Source organism: Oncorhynchus masou, chromosome 16 (genome assembly GCF_036934945.1).
Source record: "Oncorhynchus masou masou isolate Uvic2021 chromosome 16, UVic_Omas_1.1, whole genome shotgun sequence".
Lineage (NCBI taxonomy): Eukaryota > Metazoa > Chordata > Actinopteri > Salmoniformes > Salmonidae > Oncorhynchus > Oncorhynchus masou.
The window spans coordinates 9,106,571-9,127,343 of record NC_088227.1 but is presented as its reverse complement, the minus strand read 5'-3'; the positions used below and the strand labels follow the sequence as shown (position 1 = coordinate 9,127,343).

At 43.2% G+C, this 20,773-nt stretch overlaps 1 protein-coding gene across 1 annotated transcript in view; it reads right to left on the bottom strand.

Annotated features, from left to right (window-relative positions):
* Positions 1–7,701: 7,701 nt before the first annotated feature.
* The window catches only part of LOC135557425 (bifunctional protein GlmU-like), a 32,332-nt gene continuing 19,260 nt past the window's right edge, over positions 7,702–20,773 (bottom strand). The window contains exon 3 of the mRNA XM_064990680.1: positions 7,702–12,708. Coding sequence (XP_064846752.1) covers positions 12,457–12,708 — 252 coding nt within the window. The 3' untranslated portion in view covers positions 7,702–12,456. The remainder of the gene's footprint in view (positions 12,709–20,773) is intronic.

Sequence of the window (20,773 nt, the reverse complement as noted above, 5' to 3'; positions counted from 1 at the left end):
AACAAAATGTGAGTTATCATCTTTGGGTCACATCTTGGGTCCCTTGGCCGATAACCAACAATAGGGCCTGTGTGACTGTCTGGAGGACTGTCTGAAGCACAGAGGATAGTGTCTCACTGTTTGTCCCACAGAAAGAGGAGACCTACTAGGTGCATCACATCTGGATGTTCTCTTTCCTCAGTGCTTAGTGCCCTGCTCTCTAGATGTATGCATTGATAGAGGATCTGATTGTCTCAATATTATCATATAGCATTGAACTGAATACTAAACTTCCCCTTTCACCAAATGTGTACTGTAGTTTCAGTGAACTTGGCTATCCCTTAATGTTCACAGTAAAGTTAATTACTGAGCTTCAATGGGTGATCAAATCTTCTGATACTGTATGTACATTTTCCTCAAATATCTCACCTAGTAGATGTTGTCATGCCTGGTAATGTTATGAAGAGGCTTTATTTATTTCCTAATGACTAATATAAATACATAGAGTAGTAGAGCTCCAGTAATTATGATCAGAGAAGCAGTTCCTATGCTTTAGTTTGTCTTTGCTCCAAACAGGGCAGTTTCCCACAAACAGAGGATATATCACAATAACACACTAGAGCACTGTGGGGTCTCAGCTGCTCACTAAAGCTTCTCATTTGATGTACAACTACCAGGGGCGGACATAGTGATTTGGAGGCCCCAGGCCGTGGCCAGTCTGAGGGCCCCCCATAAAAAAAAGGTGGAAAAGGGTTTTATAGTAAAGACTAGGGCTGTTACGGTGACCGTATTACCACCACACTGATGCTGCTGATGGTCATTAGTAGCCTACCAAACTTGCTAACTGCCTGGTACGCAGCACTATTTTGTCCCTCTAATCACTCTGACATCAATGCAAACGTAATCGAAAAATCGAACACTTAATGGGAGCACATGAGCTCCTGTTGCTCAACATTTCTACAGGCAACACAATTGTGTGAGTAAACATTGATGGTCTCTATTAAAAAGAGGTGGACCCCATCAGCTTTCAACTGGCTCCTATATTTATTTTCTCAACTTTCCTAATATTAAGCACATTGCTTCTCTTTACAACAGGAGTATAGCCTACCTGGCTGGCATGAAAATGTACCTTGGGAATAGCGTGCTCCATTCGCTATTTAAGTGCATAGATTACAAGTATTTTTTTCCCCTGCCTGTGTTTCCAGACAGGTGCATGGTAATGGTCCATTCTAAATCCCAAAAATGTCACACATATATTATTTAGTATATGTAAAGATAAGATTAAATCAAGAGTAGTCTGAATAGCATTACATGCATAATCGCATTTGTGGTCACTTTTGAGAATGGTGTATTCCTGCTAATGGAACATTTGCGCTTATAGCCTACTGCCATGTGCGCATTACTGTGCTTATAATGTGAAGGAATAGCCTAATCATTTATCAATATTTTCAGCTAAAATGTTCTAATCTGTTGCGACAGCCTCATTACCTAAAAAAGTTGTTTTGATGCTAGTGGTTGTGTTAATTTGGGATCTATCACATCCCACAAAGCAGAGCTCATGCCTTTCATGCAACTTCTTCAAATCCTCAATACAGTTGCATCATGCAGCCTTAGAATGTATTAAAAAGTATATAAAGTAAAGTATATAGCACAATGTTTGTTTCACAACTAAAGTGACATAACTCTAAATAAAGCATTTAGGAGGACCTGTTTCCTTGTTAACCTATCAGTACAGAATAGCCGCATGTGCGCACTTCTCCAAATCGTTTGGAGAAAACATCCTTTATATTTTATTCAGATATGTTCAATTGTATTCTTCATACTATAAAATAATATAAAGCAAATCTTGTCTGCTAAATTAAATAGTGTAGCCTACAGGCATATGGCATAGCCAGATCAGGACCTAACATCAAATTAAACTTTATTTGTCACATTCACCGAATACAACAAGTGTAGACCTCACCGTGAAATGCTTACTTACAAGCCCTTAACAGTGCAGTTCAAGAAGAGTTAAGAAAATATTTATCAAATAAACTAAAGTAAAAAATTATAAAAAATGATAAAAAGTAACACAATAACATAACAATAGCGAGGCTGTATACAGGGGGTACCGGTACTGAGTCTGTTTGCGGAGGTACAGGTTAGTTGAGGTAATGTGTACATGTAGTTAGGGGTGAAGTGACTATGCATAGATAATAAACAGCGAGTAGGGGGGGTCAATGCAAATAGTCAATTTGATTAATTGCTCAGCAGTCTTATAGCTTGAGGGTAGAAGCTGTTAAGGAGCCTCTTGGTCCTAGACTTGGCGCTCCGGTACCGCAGAGAAAACAGTTTATGACTTGGGTGACTGGAGTCTCTGACAATTTTATGGGCATTCCCCTGACACCGCCTATTATATGGGTCCTGGATTGCAGGAAGCTTGGCCCCAGTGATGTACTAGGCCGTACACACTACTCTCTGTAGCGCCTTAAGGTCAGATGCCGAGAAGTTGCCATACCAGGCGGTGATGCAACCATCACCGCTTGATAGTGCAGCTGTAGAACTTTTTGAGGATCTGGGGACCCATGCCAAATCTTTTCAGTCTCCTGAGGGGGAAGAGGTTTTGTCGTACCCTCTTCACGAGTGTCTTGGTGTGTATGGACCATGATAGTTCGTTGGTGATGTGGACACCAAGGAACTTGAAACTCTCGACCCGCTCCACTACAGCCCTGTCGATGTTAATGGGGGCCTGTTCGGCCCGCCTTTTCCTGTAGTCCACGATCAGCTCATTTGTCTTGCTCACATTGAGGGAGAGGTTGTTGTCCTGGCACCACACTGCCAGTTCTCTGACCTCCTCCCTATAGGCTGTCTCATCGTTGTCTGTGATCAGGCCTACACTGTTGTGTCGTCAGAAAACTTAATGATGGTGTTGGAGTCGTGTTTGGCCACGCAGTCGTGGGTGAACAGGGAGTACAGGAGGGTACTAAGTACACACCCCTGAGGGGCCCCAGTGTTAAGGATCGGCGTGGCAGACCTGTTGTTGCCTATTCTTACCACCTGGGGGGGTGGCCCGTCAGGAAGTCCAGGATCCAGTTGCAGAGGGAGGTGTTTAGTCCCAGGGTCCTTAGCTTAGTGATGAGCTTTGTGGGCACTATGGTGTTGAACGCTGAACTGTCAATGAACAGCATTCTCACATAGGTGTTCCTTTTGTCCAGGTGGAAAAGGGCAGTGTGGAGTGCGATTGAGATTGTGTCAACTGGATAACATAAGGATAACTCAGAGTATGCTATTCTGTTCTTCTGAAACAGACTACATTTTCTTCATTTCATGTTTCTTTAGACACGTCTAAAAGAAATAATGGATTTATTGTAATGGTGTAGGCTATATTACATGGATTTATTAGGCTTTTTAAAATGTAGATGTTTCAAAATGCTATCTGGCCAAAAAGAGTATGACATGCCATAGTCTTTTTGGCCAGAAAGCATCAGATACATGGTCTACATATAGTAAGACAGAGGGGCGCTGTTTCGCTCGCTCAGATGCTTTCTCCGTTGAGATAGTTCCAGCCACTTGCGAAATCAAGGAAAGTTTGTGGGTGCACAGTACACTGTTTGGATGTTGTAATTATGGGCTACACATACATGTCCTCTGCCTGGGGGGGAGGGAGGTTATGCCCCGCTCATGACGCCGCTCGATGATGTGAGGCCTGAGGCAATTGCCACTTCTGCCTATTGGGAAGTCCGTTACTACTGACCTAGAAAAAAGTATGGCTTACATTTTCCCCATTGAGTCCGTTCAATACTGTGACCTTGGGACTTGTGAGGCGGAGAGCAAATCCCTTTAATTTAAGTTTCTATTTGGGCCTCTACAGTGCGAATTGAAACAAGGTTGACTACCAACAATAATGAATAATGACAAGTCATTTAAAGAGGGTGGTGTGTGGGAACTACACGGCCACTGGCAAGGTTGGGGTTTTCAGCAACAAAAGCAGGAGCTTTGCTGCTCACAAGATTGTCTACTCTGGCCTTTATATATATATATATATATCCACGCACCTCTCTGATTCAGAGGGGTTGGGTTAAATGCGGAAGACACATTTCAGTTGAATGCATTCAGTTGTACAACGGACTTGGTATCCCCCTCTCCTTATCCCTTTCCCTTATACCAGACGAGCCTGTGGTTATTGTCAATGCAGTCATATAGGCTAACCTTGGTCAAGACTGCCCCCACCTGGTAGAGTGTTGAACCAGCAGAGGATTGTCACTGATGCTCTCCCTGAGGACGGGCAGATTTGATTTGTCTAAGGTCATGATTGTAAATCTCCTATGTGAGGTGGGTATAGTGTTGATGACTTGCTGAAACAGTCTCATAATGAATCAGTCAATATACGGCACAGAGTCAACAGATCTCGGGCTGCCCAGATGTCCTCTCTCGGATGTGTTTGTGGAGGAGCTTAGGGCTCAGTCCAAACTGTGAAATCACATAGAAGATTACAAGCAACAACCCCACTCGAGTGAGGCCACACACCTAAATGAATAGGGATAGGAATCTTGGTTCTGCCTTAGGAATCTTGCTTTAGTTGGAATCCACATCGTAAAGTCGGAAAATGTGACTGATTCCCCAAATAATATGCCGTATTATATGAATTAAACAGAATAGCAGACTGCTAAGCAGACGTTTTACAGGAAGTAAAAGACTTCATAAAATAACAGAAACAAGAAAAAATAGTAAGCAGAACTGATCACAATACATGGTGAGAGTTCTTGTGTATCTGCTTGCGCATGCGAGTCCTACTTTCACATTGTGTGTACTCATGAATATCTGTGCATAGTAGTGCGATCCACTTGATTAACTTTTGTGTGCCTAGCTGCTTTTCTACAGCAGTCGATGGGATCCATTCAGGCCTCAGATAAGTTCGCTCTGTCTGTCACAATAACGGTCTTTCAGCTGCCTATCTATCGAAGCTGTAATGGCCCTTTTCTTCCCCCGTCTGTGTGCCCTGCACATTCAGCTCCAGTCAGGTGGCCTTGGAGCATTAGGCCCAGTGGAATCGTTATGTTCTATATTCAAGTATTCAACACTGTAATGTCCTTTCTGCACCCATTTATCCCAGGTTTCTGCGATTTATGTTTCGAAAGTCAACTAAGTATGGGCACAAGGTCCAACATGGGTTAACGCGGCTGTGTCGCTTCGGAGACCGGGTGTACAGGTTGCTCTTTGAACGTGGTCTTCTACTAGTCCCCTTTTACGTACATTGTGCTGTGCAGTCTGGGAATGTAACGTTTGAGACCGCAGTGTGATCATGGACACATTGCTTGAAAGCGTTCCACAACCACAGTTTATTATTCCTCTTATCTCACGATTTTAGCATAGCAATAGGAATGCCCGCTGTGTGCCCGCTATAACAAACAGCCCTTATCAACATGGCATCCGAGTGTGTACTGTACACAGTAAATAATACCCACTGTACAGGGCATTACTTTTGACCAGAGTCACATGGGCCCCGGTCAAAAGTGGTACACTGTATTGGGAATAGGGTGCCATTTGGGACGGAACCAGGCGGACACCATAACAACTTCTGTCCCCAATAAGTGATTTGTCAACTAAGTTATTCAGCCCGAGGCCAAAGCCCCGTGCTGTGATTTAAACAGATCTCCCTGTCATTAGGCTGGGAAACTTTGGCTTTGACATGAAAGCTACGTGACACCAGTAAGAGCGACAGTTCTGCCCAATCAGTGCCGGCACCCCGGGGGGGTGACCATATTCCCCGCTTAGGGGACTTGCATATTGGTACTGCTCAGTTGGCACGTTTTTCTTGTTCTCTCAGTTCACAGCTAGATCAGAGACTGCTAAGCAGATGTGTGATAATGACATGGATTTGTTTGTGTTTAGGGCCCACGGCAGGGGAGTTGGGGCACTAAGCAGCCAGAGCTACTGAACCTGCAACTGTAGACCATCTCATTATATCACTAATATGGCTCACAAACATAGGCATCGATAAAGAAAAGTCACTAATGAGAAAACACATGCTAAATAGGAGCTCTCTGAACTGCCCTGGCTGCTTTCAACAGGCACACACAACATCAACAGGCACACACAACATCCACACACAACATCAACAGGCACACACAACATCAACAGGCACAGACAACATCCACACACAACATCCACAGGCACACACAACATCAACAGGCACACACAACATCAACAGGCACACACAACATCAACAGGCACACACAACATCCACAGGCACGCACAACATCAACAGGCACAGACAACATCCACACACAACATCCACAGGCACACACAACATCAACAGGCACACACAACATCAACAGGCACAGACAACATCCACACACAACATCAACAGGCACACACAACATCAACAGGCACACAAAACATCAACAGGCACACACAACATCAACAGGCACACACAACATCAACAGGCACACACAACATCAACAGGCACACACAACATCAACAGGCACACAAAACATCAACAGGCACACACAACATCAACAGGCACACACAACATCAACAGGCACATACAACATCAACAGGCACACACAACATCAACATCCACACACAACATCAACAGGCACACACAACATCAACACGCTGACCGACACACACACAAACACAAAATGCAGGATATTTCACTTAGGCCTTCCGTTATCTTCTTCTTACTGCAGCTTTATCTGTCCCTTGTAGAGGGACAATAATAACGATGATAAATAACTGGGAAGAAAAAGCCTTCAATGACTGAAGAAGAAAGGTCTATAGACCAATGACAGGACAGGAGAAACCAGGAGTCATACCATCTATCTACTTTGCCTTATCACAAAACCATGGCCTTATTTGGGGAATTATACATCCAGGCCTACTGTATGTGCAATATTAACAAGAAACACAGATAGTTGTCGCCTATTACACATGCTGAGGATGGCAAACAATGCAAATGCTGTAAAAGAAAAATGGCAGCCAGAGATCGATTTAGCAGAGCAGAGGCTTCTGTTATGCCTCCTCCTAGCTGCCAAATTATTCCAGTCCCACTCATTCACTCCAAGCCCTCATCCCTAATCATCTGCCCACACTACTATGACTGCCAGCCACCGCTGCCTCTCTATACACATGGAACAGGAAAGGGGGATTATTGCACAGTTTGCTGTGAATGAATGAGAGATCCTTCAAATGTAATGGTGCTCTTAAATGATTCATTAGCACAACCGTGTATTCAGGAGGGAAGAATTCACCCCTTTTTTTTAGGAAATCTATCCAGATGTAAAATGAGGACACAGTGAAGGGGGCATTCACATTCAGTTCTGTTAGCCAGGGCATTGAGTGATAGCAACCAATAAATACTCTCTGGTTAATGATGTTGTCAGTGGGGATAATTTATGCTAGAGAGCAACACAAAAGAAGATTGTCCACAAATAACTATTGCTTTTTCCATCCTCATTAAGAAAGACTGAATGCTACTGTTTAGTGCCCGCAGCAGCAAAGCTACTCTTTGTCCCATTGATAGAGGCCATTGTGTGTACCGAATCTACGGATGACTGTGTCACGATTCCGGAAGCTATGAAACGGATGGAGGATGATAAAGCCAATCAATCATTTAGTGTAGAGAGATTGATGTCTTTGGATTTCACAGCACAAAACTGTACTATAGTGACATCAGGCCTCATTCATTTACTAAAGTGTTTCCTTACTGTATGTGCAGTTTATTCTCAAATGAATACAACGTTTTATTTATTTATCCTTTATTTAACTTGGGAAGTTACTTTGAGATTGTTATTTTTCAAGTGAGCCCTGAATGTAGGTCTTTAGTAGAGGGTTTAAAGTAGGGTAGGATTTAGGGTAAATGTACTTAAAGTGTTTTTAACATAGTTTTTTTGTTGTCATATTACTCCCTTATACCATAAGATGTAAAATAAAAAAAATAAAAAAAAAGCTTCTTAAATCGAGACCATAGATTGCACGCCTTCCATTATCAAGCCGTCATTTTATATGCACATTGAACAGCATTACATTTATCAAATTTCTTCTTTATCACAATTCTCCTTGACCTCACCTGAAATGCATTTGTGAAATAGCTTTTAGTACTTGCATCCATTTCACTGTAGCTCACTGGTTTGGCGTTGAAGTGTTTTTTTCCCCAACAAAATTCCAGCATGAATCTAGTCCCATGCAGTTGAAAGGGAAATGTGTAAATATGTAACACTTCCAACCAATTATCATTGGATAGTGCCTCCACATCAATTAAATTCATTTCCAATTATTTTCAAGACACAAATGATATATTTAACCGGCGCACCATGTCAAGGTACATTTCATTAGACCATTATACTGTATATTTGGAGACAAATCATTTTTGTCAGTCAGTAAAGAAGGACAGATAGCTTTCCAGTGGACAACAAAAGCCTTTTGTTTAGGACTGTAGCCGTCTCGGTCAAGTTCTATCTGCTCCGTTCTCTTGTCGCGGGGGAACAATAACAAGCTTCCTCCGCAGACAGAGGCTGTCGTGTACGTCAGTGGAGGCTGCTAAGGGGAGGACGGCATTATAACGGCTACGACGAAGCGAATGGAATGGCATCAAAATCACGTGTTTGATGAATGTAATTCCATTCCCCTCGAGCCATTACCATGAGCCCATCCTCCCCAATTAAGGTGCCACCAACCACCTGTGGTGTTTCGTGTAAGTCTCCAGATAGAGTGCAACCTTCTGCAGGATCACTACAATCCAGACAGTGTGCCCCAGAGCAGAGAGAGAGAGCTCCAACCATGACCACCCCCAATCACAGAATTTGCATATAACAGTTAAACACAGTAGAGGGTGGAAAACTAAGCACCTTCTCTCTCACTCAGAAACACTAAGGGCACGTTGGACTCGGAGAGCAATGAAAACCAACAACACAGATCTTTGAACACTTACGGCACGATCAATATGCTGCAGAACTGTAGGAAATCTTTAGATCTCAGGATGTAGATCAAACAGTATATCTCTTTCAAATCCAGAAACATCCGTTTGGGGTCACTGTGCTCGCCTGCTCATTTGTCACAAAAGAGGACTTTGAGCTGCTTAGCAGTACGTGTAGCTAAAGCAGTCCCAGTGGGCACGGGGGCAGACCACCAACACATTCGGCCACCATGCTGTTTAAATAGATCAAAACAAAAGCACAAAGATGCTTGCCGCGGGAGCTCTATAGTTCCCTCAAACTCTGGCTTGATTTACTTCCACCTTGTAGGCATCTAGCTGTGTCCCCTTGGACTGGAACCATCCGTTATTGTGACACAGTAACAGTGACTAAATGCCCTTTTTGGGGAGAATATTCCAGTTGATTGTCCCTACTCCCAGTGGGCAGCTGTGTCAATACACATGTCTTTCTGGATTCTTACTGTTATATCAGCCTTCTGCATACTTTACTGAAATTTTACATTAACATGACATTGTGTTATCATTATAAAATTATACCAAGCGAGAGAAAGAGTTAGCTACCTCTTGAAGGAAAGAAATTCATACAAGAACATCGCCTGGTGTTGAGGGTAATCCACACAAAAAACATGAGTGGTGACACTACAAATATGGCTTAAGAGAGGACATTAAAAAAGCCATGAACCAATGGCTCGTCTGATGTAAAAATGAAAAACTAAAATGGGATTTTTTTTTGTGACAGGATTAGCATTCCACCCCAAAGCGGGGATTGTTGGGGAGAGGGGTGCATGGCCACTTCAGCATGCCCGCTCAGAGCTGAAAGCACTGGGAGCCCAGTAGTAAGTGATGCTCCGGCTCATTTCAATGGGCACTTAGAGGCTCAGCCTCTCGTCCACATACTGTGAAAATGTATCTGTAGTGCTGCCCGGTGAGTAAGTGTGTATCCATGTGTCCCTTCGTCAATGTCAAAAACCTTGCTGTACCTATTGCTGTGCTTTGAGGCACTCTTCCGTCCTGCACACTTTGAGTTAATTTGGAACATGAACTATAGTACACACAAAATACAGCTCTCTCAGAATAGCACCATGTAAACTTTGAGTTGTGTGATGCAGTTAAATGTACAATATATTGATCATGGTTTCCTGCTTTAAAAAAAAGTATAATGTAATGGGTTAGTTACAGTATGTTAAACTGCTTGCTTATTCCAACTCTAATTTTACTGCTCTAGCCCTCTGACTGTAATCCGAAACACAATCAACTGTCTCTCTAGAATCAGGATGAGGACCAAATGGCACCCTATTCCCTTCATAGTCTCTGGTCAAAAGTAGTGCACTATGGGCCCACTTTATAGGGAATCGGGTGCCATTTGGAATGCATTCTCAGTCTAGCTTCCTCCTCCAGCCTACCAAGACTTTGCGGAGACTCATAAGCAGGAACCCACGACAAAAGCCATATAATCTACTGTATTGTTTCCAGCCCAATTCATGTTGTATTCCTGATTTAACATCGTTGTGGGATCTATTACGATAAGACCGGTAATCAACACAGGGCCTTGATGGCCCACTCCTTCACTAGCCATTTGACATTGAAGAATGACAACAGGCACACCAGCAGGTGCCTGGAAGGGAAAGCAAAAGAAGATGCATAAAATGGATAAAGTTCCATGCTAAAAAATCTGTAAAATCCTTTAGGAAATGTGGTGAAGGGCTTAGTTATGCACCGTCTAGCTCCTATTTGAGTCATCATCAACACTCTGATCTGAAGAACAACTTAATGTAGCACTCGTTCAGTAAGCACTTACAACACATACAGGTATGCTTTCAATGTCACCCCTCTCTCCCTCCCTCCATCGGGCCTAATTAAAGCACATAGATCTATGTGAACCCTGCTCCATCAAAATGTTGTCACCACTCCCTGCCCACATACAACCATGTATATGTCCCCTCAGACAGCCCTGCGCTAGCCTACTTTCTTCAGTCGGGCGGCTGGGGCTGTGTGGATGTCACAGCTAATCCTGGGGGAGTTCTCACATTGTGTCTCAGCAAACAGGCGGTCAGAGCCATTCAAAAGACATGCTTTGGTTAGACATCTATTAGCAGAACACTGCCCAGGCCCCTAGAGATTCTCCTATTGGTCAGAACAACTTCACGCTCAGGGGAGGGAGGGTTTCTGTTCGAAACGATTTCTCCCACAGCTGTTCGGTGTTACATCATTAGTCATCTGCTCCATAGAAAGTGTTACCGTCCAAAGGCGCTCTATGGAGGCTGTATTTGGGGATCGTCAGTTCACATTAGCAGAGGAAAGGTGGAAGAAAATAATATATAACTACTGTGAAATGGCTGTTTTCCTAGCAATTTTACAACCTCCCAGTGAACAAAAGAGCCAAACCCAACATCTACATGTGGAAACTGTAAGAGACAACAAAATGGAAGAGTGCTCCCTCCAGTTGGCTGTTCCGTCAGCTGTTGACATATGCTACAAACATCCTTATGGTATTGTCAGCGCTCTCCAAGGCCTGCTCTGGTAAAGACCACTGTTCACTGGTGGCTGTATGTGTGGGGGAGAATAAGAACACTAAGCTTAAGAAAGTGACCAAGAAGTGGGTTAGATTAGGGAGGTGTGCTGTATTAAGGCTGGTCTTGGTGAACGTAGTATACTACATTACAAAAGCGTAATAAGAGTGTAGTAAACGACAAAGACAAAGCTGTCTCCAAATATCAAATATCTGGTATCTGGTAAGTGTTACACTGCCATTGTAGTCAAGCAGAATGAATTAAATCTCATTACAATCTATTTATATCAAACTGCTAGAGGAGAAGATAATTTCTATTAGACATCCAAACACGCCCATCCATATGAATTTAGTCAGTGAAGCATTTTTTTTGAGGGGGGGGGCCTCTATACTCCAGCATTTTTTATTTGAGATCAAATGTTTCATATTACTTGAAGCACTTTGAGATTCTATGATTAGCGCTACAGAAGTTTAATAAATGAAAATGCTAACCTGCTATTGGTAATGGTGAGAGGTTAGCATGTTTTGTTGTAGCCTCTGTAACCTTCTCGATCGTCATTATTCCTGATTCTCTCCTGATTTTTCTTAATCGTGGCATTTACAGGATTCATTTAGAAGTGTTGAGAAACATCTTATCTTTTCACTTCGAAAGAAAACTACTCCAGACATCATTCACCATTCAGTTCCTATTGGGCAAAACGCAACCAAAACCAACTGCAAATGCATCCATCGAGTTTGTAGGGTCACCAGATTGATGTAATCATTGTGTACTAGGAATATAGGACCAAATGCTAAACTTTAGACCACTTCAATACCCTATAAGTGAATTTGTCCAAATACTTATGACTTCTTTAAAATGGGGCAACTTGATACATGAAGTGTTTTCATATCTTAACAATGAAACAGAAAAGGTGACATTCTGTACTGTCGCCTCATAGGAAACATTTGATCATAAATCCAAAATTCTGGATTACAGAGAAATAATTGTAAAAATGCCTCACTGTCCAAATAAATATGGAGGTGAGTATAGAAGAATAAAGGCCTCCTCCTTCATCTAGTTCTTTTCAGAGCGGGGTTGGATGACCAGTTCAGGGAAGCCTGTGCGATGGTCCATCTGTCTGTCAAACAGCAGATCAGAGGCCTCACCGATGACCACCTCAGCTGTGGTGAACACCTCCAGGTCTCCCAGTACATGTCCTCCCAACGTCTTCCCCTCCTTGTCGGCCAGGCAGATGTGGAGGTGAGCCTCCTTGTTCAGCGTGCCCACCAGCGACACGATCTCAAAGCGCTCGTCAAGATGGGTCACCTGGAAACAGGTTGGAGGAAAAAACAACTTAGGGTGGTAACACAAGGTTATTGCAGTGCCTTCGGAAAGTATTCAGACCCCTTGACTTTTTCCCACATTTTGTAATGTTACAGCCTTATTATAAAATGCATTAATGATTACATTTTTTTTTTTATCTACACACAATACCCCATAATGACAAAATGAAAACAGGTTTTTAGAAATGTTTATACATTTGTAAAAAAAACAAACCCAAATACATTATTTACATAAGTATTCAGAACCTTTGCTATGAGACTCTAATATGAGCTCAGGTGCATCCTGTTTCCATTGATCGTACTTGAGATGTTTCTACAACTTGATTGGAATCCACCTGTGGTAAATACAATTGATTGGACATGATTTGGAAAGGCACACACCTGTCTATATAAAGGTCCCAGATGACAGTGCACGTCAGGGAAAAAACAACAAACAAAAAAAACAAGCCATGAGGTCTATTTACTATACAGGATTACAGTCTATTTTCGTCATTTCCGGTCACAACTTGCAGACTTGTTGACGTGTTGCTGTGCGTTCTGTTGCCAACCTTACTTTGCTACCTGACAACTTTATGGTTTTTACTTTTTAATTACTGTTTATATTTTTAGTTTTTCCCTCACTCAACTTTTTCACTCCGGACAAGGTTCGCCAGGACTTCCAACAGCCGATGCTAAGTAGTAACATTAACATGATGCCTTCTAATTGCAGTCGCTGTACTCATAATATATAGGAAAACGATCGCCTTACGGCGAGGATAGCTGTGCTGCGAGCCCAGCTTCAGACGCAATCTTTAGGCGAGGGTCATTCCAGTGTAGGAAAAGATGAAACAGCATCTGTGCCACCAGTAAGTACAGATAGTAACGTTAGTACAAATCCCCTCGCGCGGTCCCTGCAGCCGGACAACTGTCTCACGGTTTCTGGAGGGAAATGCTGTAGGAATGCTCAACCGGTGTCACTCATTCAGCCGACAGAAACTTTCAACCGGTTCTCCCCATTAAGCAGCGAGTCGGAGTCTGAGGCCAAGCCTTCTCTGGTCTCTACTCTTCCCATTACTGGGTCTGAGACGCCAAAGGCTTCCACCATTAGCTCTGACAAATTGAAAATCCTAGTCATTGGCGACTCCATTACCCAAAACTAATCATCCAGCGATCATACACTGTTTACCAGGGGGCAGGGCTACCGATGTTAAGGCTAATCTGAAGATGGTGCTGGCGAAGGCTAAAACTGGCGAGTGTAGAAAGTATAGAGATATTGTTATCCACATCGGCACAATGATGTTAGGATGAAACAGTCAGAGGTCACCAAGCGCAACATAGCTTCAGCGTGTAAATCAGCTAGAAAGATGTTTTTGCATCGAGTAATTGTCTCTGGCCCCCTCCCAGTTAGGGGGAGTGATGAGCTCTACAGCAGTCTCACAAGTCAATCGCTGGTTGAAAACGTTTTTCTGCCACTCCCAAAATATAGAATTTGTAGATAATTGGCCCTCTTTCTGGGACTCACCCACAAACAGGACCAAGCCTGCCCTGCTGAGGAGTGACGGACTCCATCCTAGCTGGAGGGGTGCTCTCATCTTATCTACCAACATACACAGGGCTCTAACTCCTCTAGCTCCACAAAGCCATCCTCTCTTGGGGAATTAGTTAGCTTTGCGACAGTATCAAAAATACATTTCGGATCGTTCTGTTAGCCAGCCTGCCAGCTTAGTGGAGTCAGCTCAGCTATCCCCTATCCTCATTGAGACTGTAGAAAAGGCCCATGGAGTTGGTGGAATAATCCTTTAATTCATTGCCATTTACTCAGCTGGGCCAGGGGCGCTTTAATTAGGTCAGGTGGAAATGTCAGATCTCAACTCCATAAAAGGAGGAAATTACCATTGCCTGATCTCGCTGCTTTCTCTTCCTGGACTCTATCTGATCCAGAAGTTCTGTGCGTCCATGAATCCACACTACTCAGTAAATATACCACTTTATGGTTAAAGGAATTCCTGCCTCAGTCTCATCCATTCCTCTGTCACCTGACACGTGACCACCTGTTCACCTTCACTGTCAGTCATCCTACCTGTCCTGCTACCCACACAGATTCCACTAATCTTTCAGAGACCGTGTCTGTGCCTCGACCTAGGTTGGGCAAAACTAAACATGGCGGTGTTCGCCTTAGCAATCTCACTAGAATAAAGAACTCCTCCATTCCTGCCATTTTTTAAAGAGATCATGATACCTCACATCTCAAAATAGGGCTACTTAATGTTAGATCCCTCACTTCAAAGGCAGTTATAGTCAATTAACTGATCATATTCTTGATGTGATTGGCCTGACTGAAACATGGCTTAAGCCTGATGAATTGACTGTGTTAAATGAGGCCTCACCTCCTGGTTGCACCAGTGACGATATCCCCCATGCATCGCAAAGGTGGAGGTGTTGCTAACATTTACGATAGCAAATTTCGAGCTGTACCTCGCTGTACCTACCACCATTTTGTTACATTTGCAATCCCAACAAATAATCTGCTCAGACCCCAACCAAGGAGCATCAAAAGTCGTGCTATAAATTCTCAGACAACACAAAGATTCCTTGATGCCCTTCCAGACTCCCTCTGCCTACCCAAGGACATCAGAGGACAAAAATCAGTTAACCACCTAACTGAGGAACTCAATTTAACCTTGCGCAATACCCTAGATGCAGTTGCACCCCTAAAAACAAACAACATTTGTCATAAGAAACTAGCTCCCTGGTATACAGAAAATACCCGAGCTCTGAAGCAAGCTTCCGGAAAATGGGAATGGAAATGGCGCCACACCAAACTGGAAGTCTTCCGACTAGCTTGGAAAGACAGTACCGTGCAGTATCGAAGAGCCCTCACTGCTGCTCGATCATCCTATTTTCCAACTTAACTGAGGAAAATAAGAAGGATCCGAAATGTATTATTGATACTGTCGCAAAGCTAACTAAAAAGCAGCATTCCCCAAGAGAGGATGGCTTTCACTTCAGCAGTGATAAATTCATGAACTTCTTTGAGGAAAAGAAAGCAAATTACGGACTCCTCTTTAAATCTGTGTATTCCTCCAAAGCTCAGTTGTCCTGAGTCTGCACAACTCTGCCAGGACCTAGGATCAAGAGAGACACTCAAGTGTTTCAGTACTATATCTCTTGACACAATAATGACACAATCATGGCCTCTAAACCTTCAAGCTGCATACTGGACCCTATTCCAACTAAACTACTGAAAGAGCTGCTTCCTGTGCTTGGCCCTCCTATGTTGAACATAATAAACGGCTCTCTATCCACCGGATGTGTTACCAAACTCACTAAAAGTGGCAGTTATAAAGCCTCTCTTGAAAAAGCCAAACCTTGACCCTATTGGCCTATATCGAATCTTCCATTCTTCTCAAATAGAAAAAGCTGTTGCGCAGCAACTCACTGCCTTCCTGAAGACAAACAATGTATACAAAATGCTTCAGTCTGGTTTTAGACCTCATCATAGCACTGAGACTGCACTTGTGAAGGTGGTAAATCTTGTGAAGGTGGTAAATGACCTTTTAATGGCGTCAGACCGAGGCTCTGCATCTGTCCTCGTGCTCCTAGACCTTAGTGCTGCTTTTGATACCATCGATCATATTTTTGGAGAGATTGGAAACCCAAATTGGTCTACACGGACAAGTTCTGGCCTGGTTTAGATCTTATCTGTCAGAATGATATCAGTTTGTCTCTGTGAATAGTTTGTCCTCTGACAAATCAACTGTAAATTTCGGTGTTCCTCAAGGTTCCGTTTTAGGACCACTATTGTTTTCACTATATATTTTTACCTCTTGGGGATGTCATTCGAAAACATAATGTTAACTTTCACTGCTATGCGGATGACACACAGCTGTACATTTCAATGAAACATGGTGAAGCCCCAAAATTGCCCTCGCTATAGAAGCCTGTGTTTCAGACATAAGGAAGTCGATGGCTGCAAACGTTCTACTTTAAAACTCGGACAAAACAGAGATGCTTGTTCTAGGTCCCAAGAAACAAAGAGATCTTCTGTTGAATCTGACAATTAATCTTGATGGTTGTACAGTCGTCTCAAATAAAACTGAAGGACCTCGGCGTTACTCTGGACCCTGATCTCTCTTTTGATGAACATATCAAGACTGTTTCAAGGACAGCTTTTTTCCATCTACGTAACATTGCAAAAATCAGAAACTTTCTGTCCAAAAATGATACAGAAAAATGAATCCATGCTTTTGTCGCTTCTAGGTTAGACTACTGCAATGCTCTACATTCCGGCTACCCGGAAAAAGCACTAAATGAACTTCAGATATGTGTGCTAAATACGGCTGCTAGAATCCTGACTTGAACCAAAAAATGTGATCATATTACTCCAGTGCTAGCCTCCCTACACTGGCTTCCTGTTAAGACAAGGACTGATTTCAAGGTTTTACTGCTAACCTACAAAGCATTACATGGGCTTGCTCCTACCCATCTTTCCGATTTGGTCCTACTCTACGGTCACAAGACGCAGGCCTCCTAATTGTCCCTAGAATTTCTAAGCAAACAGCTGGAGGCAGGGCTTTCTCCTATAGAGCTCCATTTTTATGAATGGTCTGCCAACCCATGTGAGAGACGCAGACTCGGTCGCAACCTTTAAGTCTTTACTGAAGACTCATCTCTTCAGTAGGTCATATGGTTGAGTGTAGTCTGGCCCAGGAGTATGAAGGTGAACGGAAAGGCTCTGGAGCAACGAACCGAACCACCCTTGCTGTCTCTGCCTGGCCGGTTCCCCTCTCTCCACTGGGATTCTCTGCCTCTAACCCTATTACAGGGGCTGAGTCACTGGCTTACTGGTGATCTTCCATGCAGTCCCTAGGAGGGGTGCGTCACTTGAGTGGGTTGAGTCACTGATGTGATCTTCCTGTCTGGGTTGGCGCCCCCCTTGGGTTGTGCCGTGGCGGAGATCTTTGTGGGCTATACTCGGCCTCGTCTCAGGATGGTAAGTTGGTGGTTGAAGATATCCCTCTAGTGGTGTGGTGGCTGTGCTTTTGCAAAGTGGATGGGGTTATATCCTGCCTGTTTGGCCATGTCCGGGGGTATCATCAGATGGGGCCACTGTGTCTCCTGACCCCTCCTGTCTCAGTCTCCAGTATTTATGCTGCAGTAGTTTGTGTCGGGGGCTTGGGTCAGTCTGTTATATCTGGAGTACTTCTCCTGTCTTATCCGGTGTCCTGTGTGAATTTAAGTATGCCCTCTCTAATTCTCTCTCTCTCTGAGGACCTGAGCCCTAGGACCATGCCTCAGGACTATCTGGCATAATGACTCCTTGCTGTCCCCAGTCCACCTGGCCGTGCTGATGCTCCAGTTTCAACTGTTCTGTTATAATCTCCACCCGGCACAGCCATAAGAGTACTGGCCACCCCTCATAGCCTGGTTCCCTCTCTAGGTTTCTTCCTAGGTTTTGGCCTTTTTAGGGAGTTTTTCCTAGCCACCGTGCTTCTACACTTGCATTGCTTGCTGTTTGGGGTTTTAGGCTGGGTTTCTGTACAGCACTTTGAGATATCAGCTGATGTAAAAAGGGCTATATAAATACATTTGATTTGATTTGAAATTGTCCGTAGAGCTCCAAGACAGGATTGTGCCAAAGCACAAATCTGGGGAAGGGTACCAAAAAATGTCTGCAGCATTAAAGGTCCCCAAGAACACACTGGCCTCCATCATTCTAAAATGGAAGAAGTTTGGAACCACCAAGACTCTTCCTTGAGGTCACTGCCCGGCCAAACTGAGCAATCGGGGGAGAAGGGCACTCTGACAGCACTCTAGAGTTCCTCTACGGAGATGGGAGAACCTTCCAGAAGGACAACCATCTCTGCACCACTCCACCAATCAGGCCTTTATGGTAGAGTTTCCAGACAGAAGCCACTCCTCAGTAAAAAGGCACATGACAGCCCGCTTGGGGTTTGCCAAAAGGCATCTAAAGGACTTTCAGACCATGAGAAACAATATTCTCTGGTCTGATGAAACCAAGGTTCAACACTTTGGCTTGAGTGCCAAGCATCACATCTGGAGGAAACATTGCACCATGGTGGTGGCAGCATCATGTTGTGAGGATGTTTTTCAGTGGCAGGGACTGGGAGACTAGTCAGGATCGAGGTAAAGATTAACGGAGCAAAGTACTGAGAGATCCTTGATGAAAACCTGCTCCAGAGAGCTCAGGACCTTAGACTGGGGCAGAGGTTCACCTTCCAAAAGAACAACAACCCTAAGCACACAGCCAAGACAAAGCAGGGGCTTTGGGATACGTCTCTGATTGTCCTTGAGTGGCCTAGCCAGAGCCCAGACTTGAACCCAATAGAACAACTCTGGATAGACCTGAAAATAGCAGTGCAGCAACGCTCTTCATCCAACCTGACAGAGCTTGAGATAATATGCAGAGAAGAATGGGAGAAACTCCCAAATAAAGGTGTGCCAAGCTTGTAGCGTCATATCTAAGAAGCCTCGAGGTTGCAATCACTATCAAAGGTGCTTCAACAAAGTACTGAGTAAAGGGTCTGAATGCTTATGTAAATGTGATATTTCAATGTTTTTTTTATTTATTAGCAAACAATTTGCAAAAACCTGTTTGGAGGTCGACCGATTATGATTTTTCAACGCCGATACCGATTATTGGAGGTCCAAAAAAAGCCACGATCGATTAATCGGACAATTTATTTGTGATAATGACAACTACAACAATACTGAATGAACACTTATTTGAAATTAATACATCCATAAAATCAATTTAGCCTCAAATAAATAATGAAACATGTTCAGTTTGGTTTAAATCATGCAAAAACAAAGTGTTGGAGAAGTAAAAGTGCAATATGTGCCATGTAAGAAAGCTAACGTTTAAGTTCCTTGCTCAGAACATGAGAACATATGAAAGCTGGTGGTTCCTTTTAACATGAGTCTTCAATATACCCAGGTAAGAAGTTTTAGGTTGTAGTTATTATAGGACTATTTCTCTCTATACCATTTGTATTTCATTAACCTTTGACTATTGCATGTTCTTATAGGCACTTTAGTATTGCCAGTGTATCAGTATAGCTTCCGTACCTCTCCTCGCCCCCTACCTGGGCTCGAACCAGGAACACGTCGACAACAGCCACCCTCGAAGCAGTGTTACCCATCGCAAGGGGAACAACCACTCCAAGTCTCAGAGCGAGTGACGTTTGAAACGCTAATTATCGTGCACCCCGCTAACTAGCTAGCCATTTCACATCAGTTACACGAGCCTAATCTCGTGAGCAAATTGCTCCTAGCCTCCCACACATGCTTTCTTTCCCAAACACAAACTAAATCATATAAAAACTAAATAAATATTTTCATACAGCTATAACTAAAACTATTAAATCCTTTCTGAAAGTAAGCTGAATTCAAAATAAACATATAAAAACAACTATAATAACCTTGGTAGTACAGCATTACTTTAAACATTTTTTGAAAGATTTATATTTGACTCAAAATGCTGTGACATACAGTAAGACATTGTTAGATGCAGTTCAATGCATGATTAATATAATTCACCAATACATTTCTTGGTAGTCCAAAAAATATTGCTATCAGGTTGTAAATCACAGCTGGCTTGGTACATTGTTTGCTGCCTCCACCCATTCCGGATGCACGGTTTCAGTTTCAATGACTCAATATTTGGAACAAAAAACGGACGATTAACTAGGAAAGTAATGTCAATACAATCAAACTAGCAAGGGCAATGATCACAAGTAGTGGCTAATAGGCTAGCGCACATGTGTCAAACAATGCCCTGGGACCGAATAGGACACACAAGCAAGTATAAATAAGTTATCGGTGAATTCAACTTCAATATGCGCAGCTTTCATGTGTCCCGTTTACAGCGCGCAGCTGTATAGACATGCCACGGTCCTAGCTAGGCTACTAAAATGTTGGCTTGGGTTTTTAATGGTTAACAATGAATAACCCACAAAAAAATCAACAAAACAGCATGCAAAGGAGAAATATGTAGGCCTATTACAGCAACATCTGAGAAGTAGCCTAGGCCGGCTACTCAACTACAA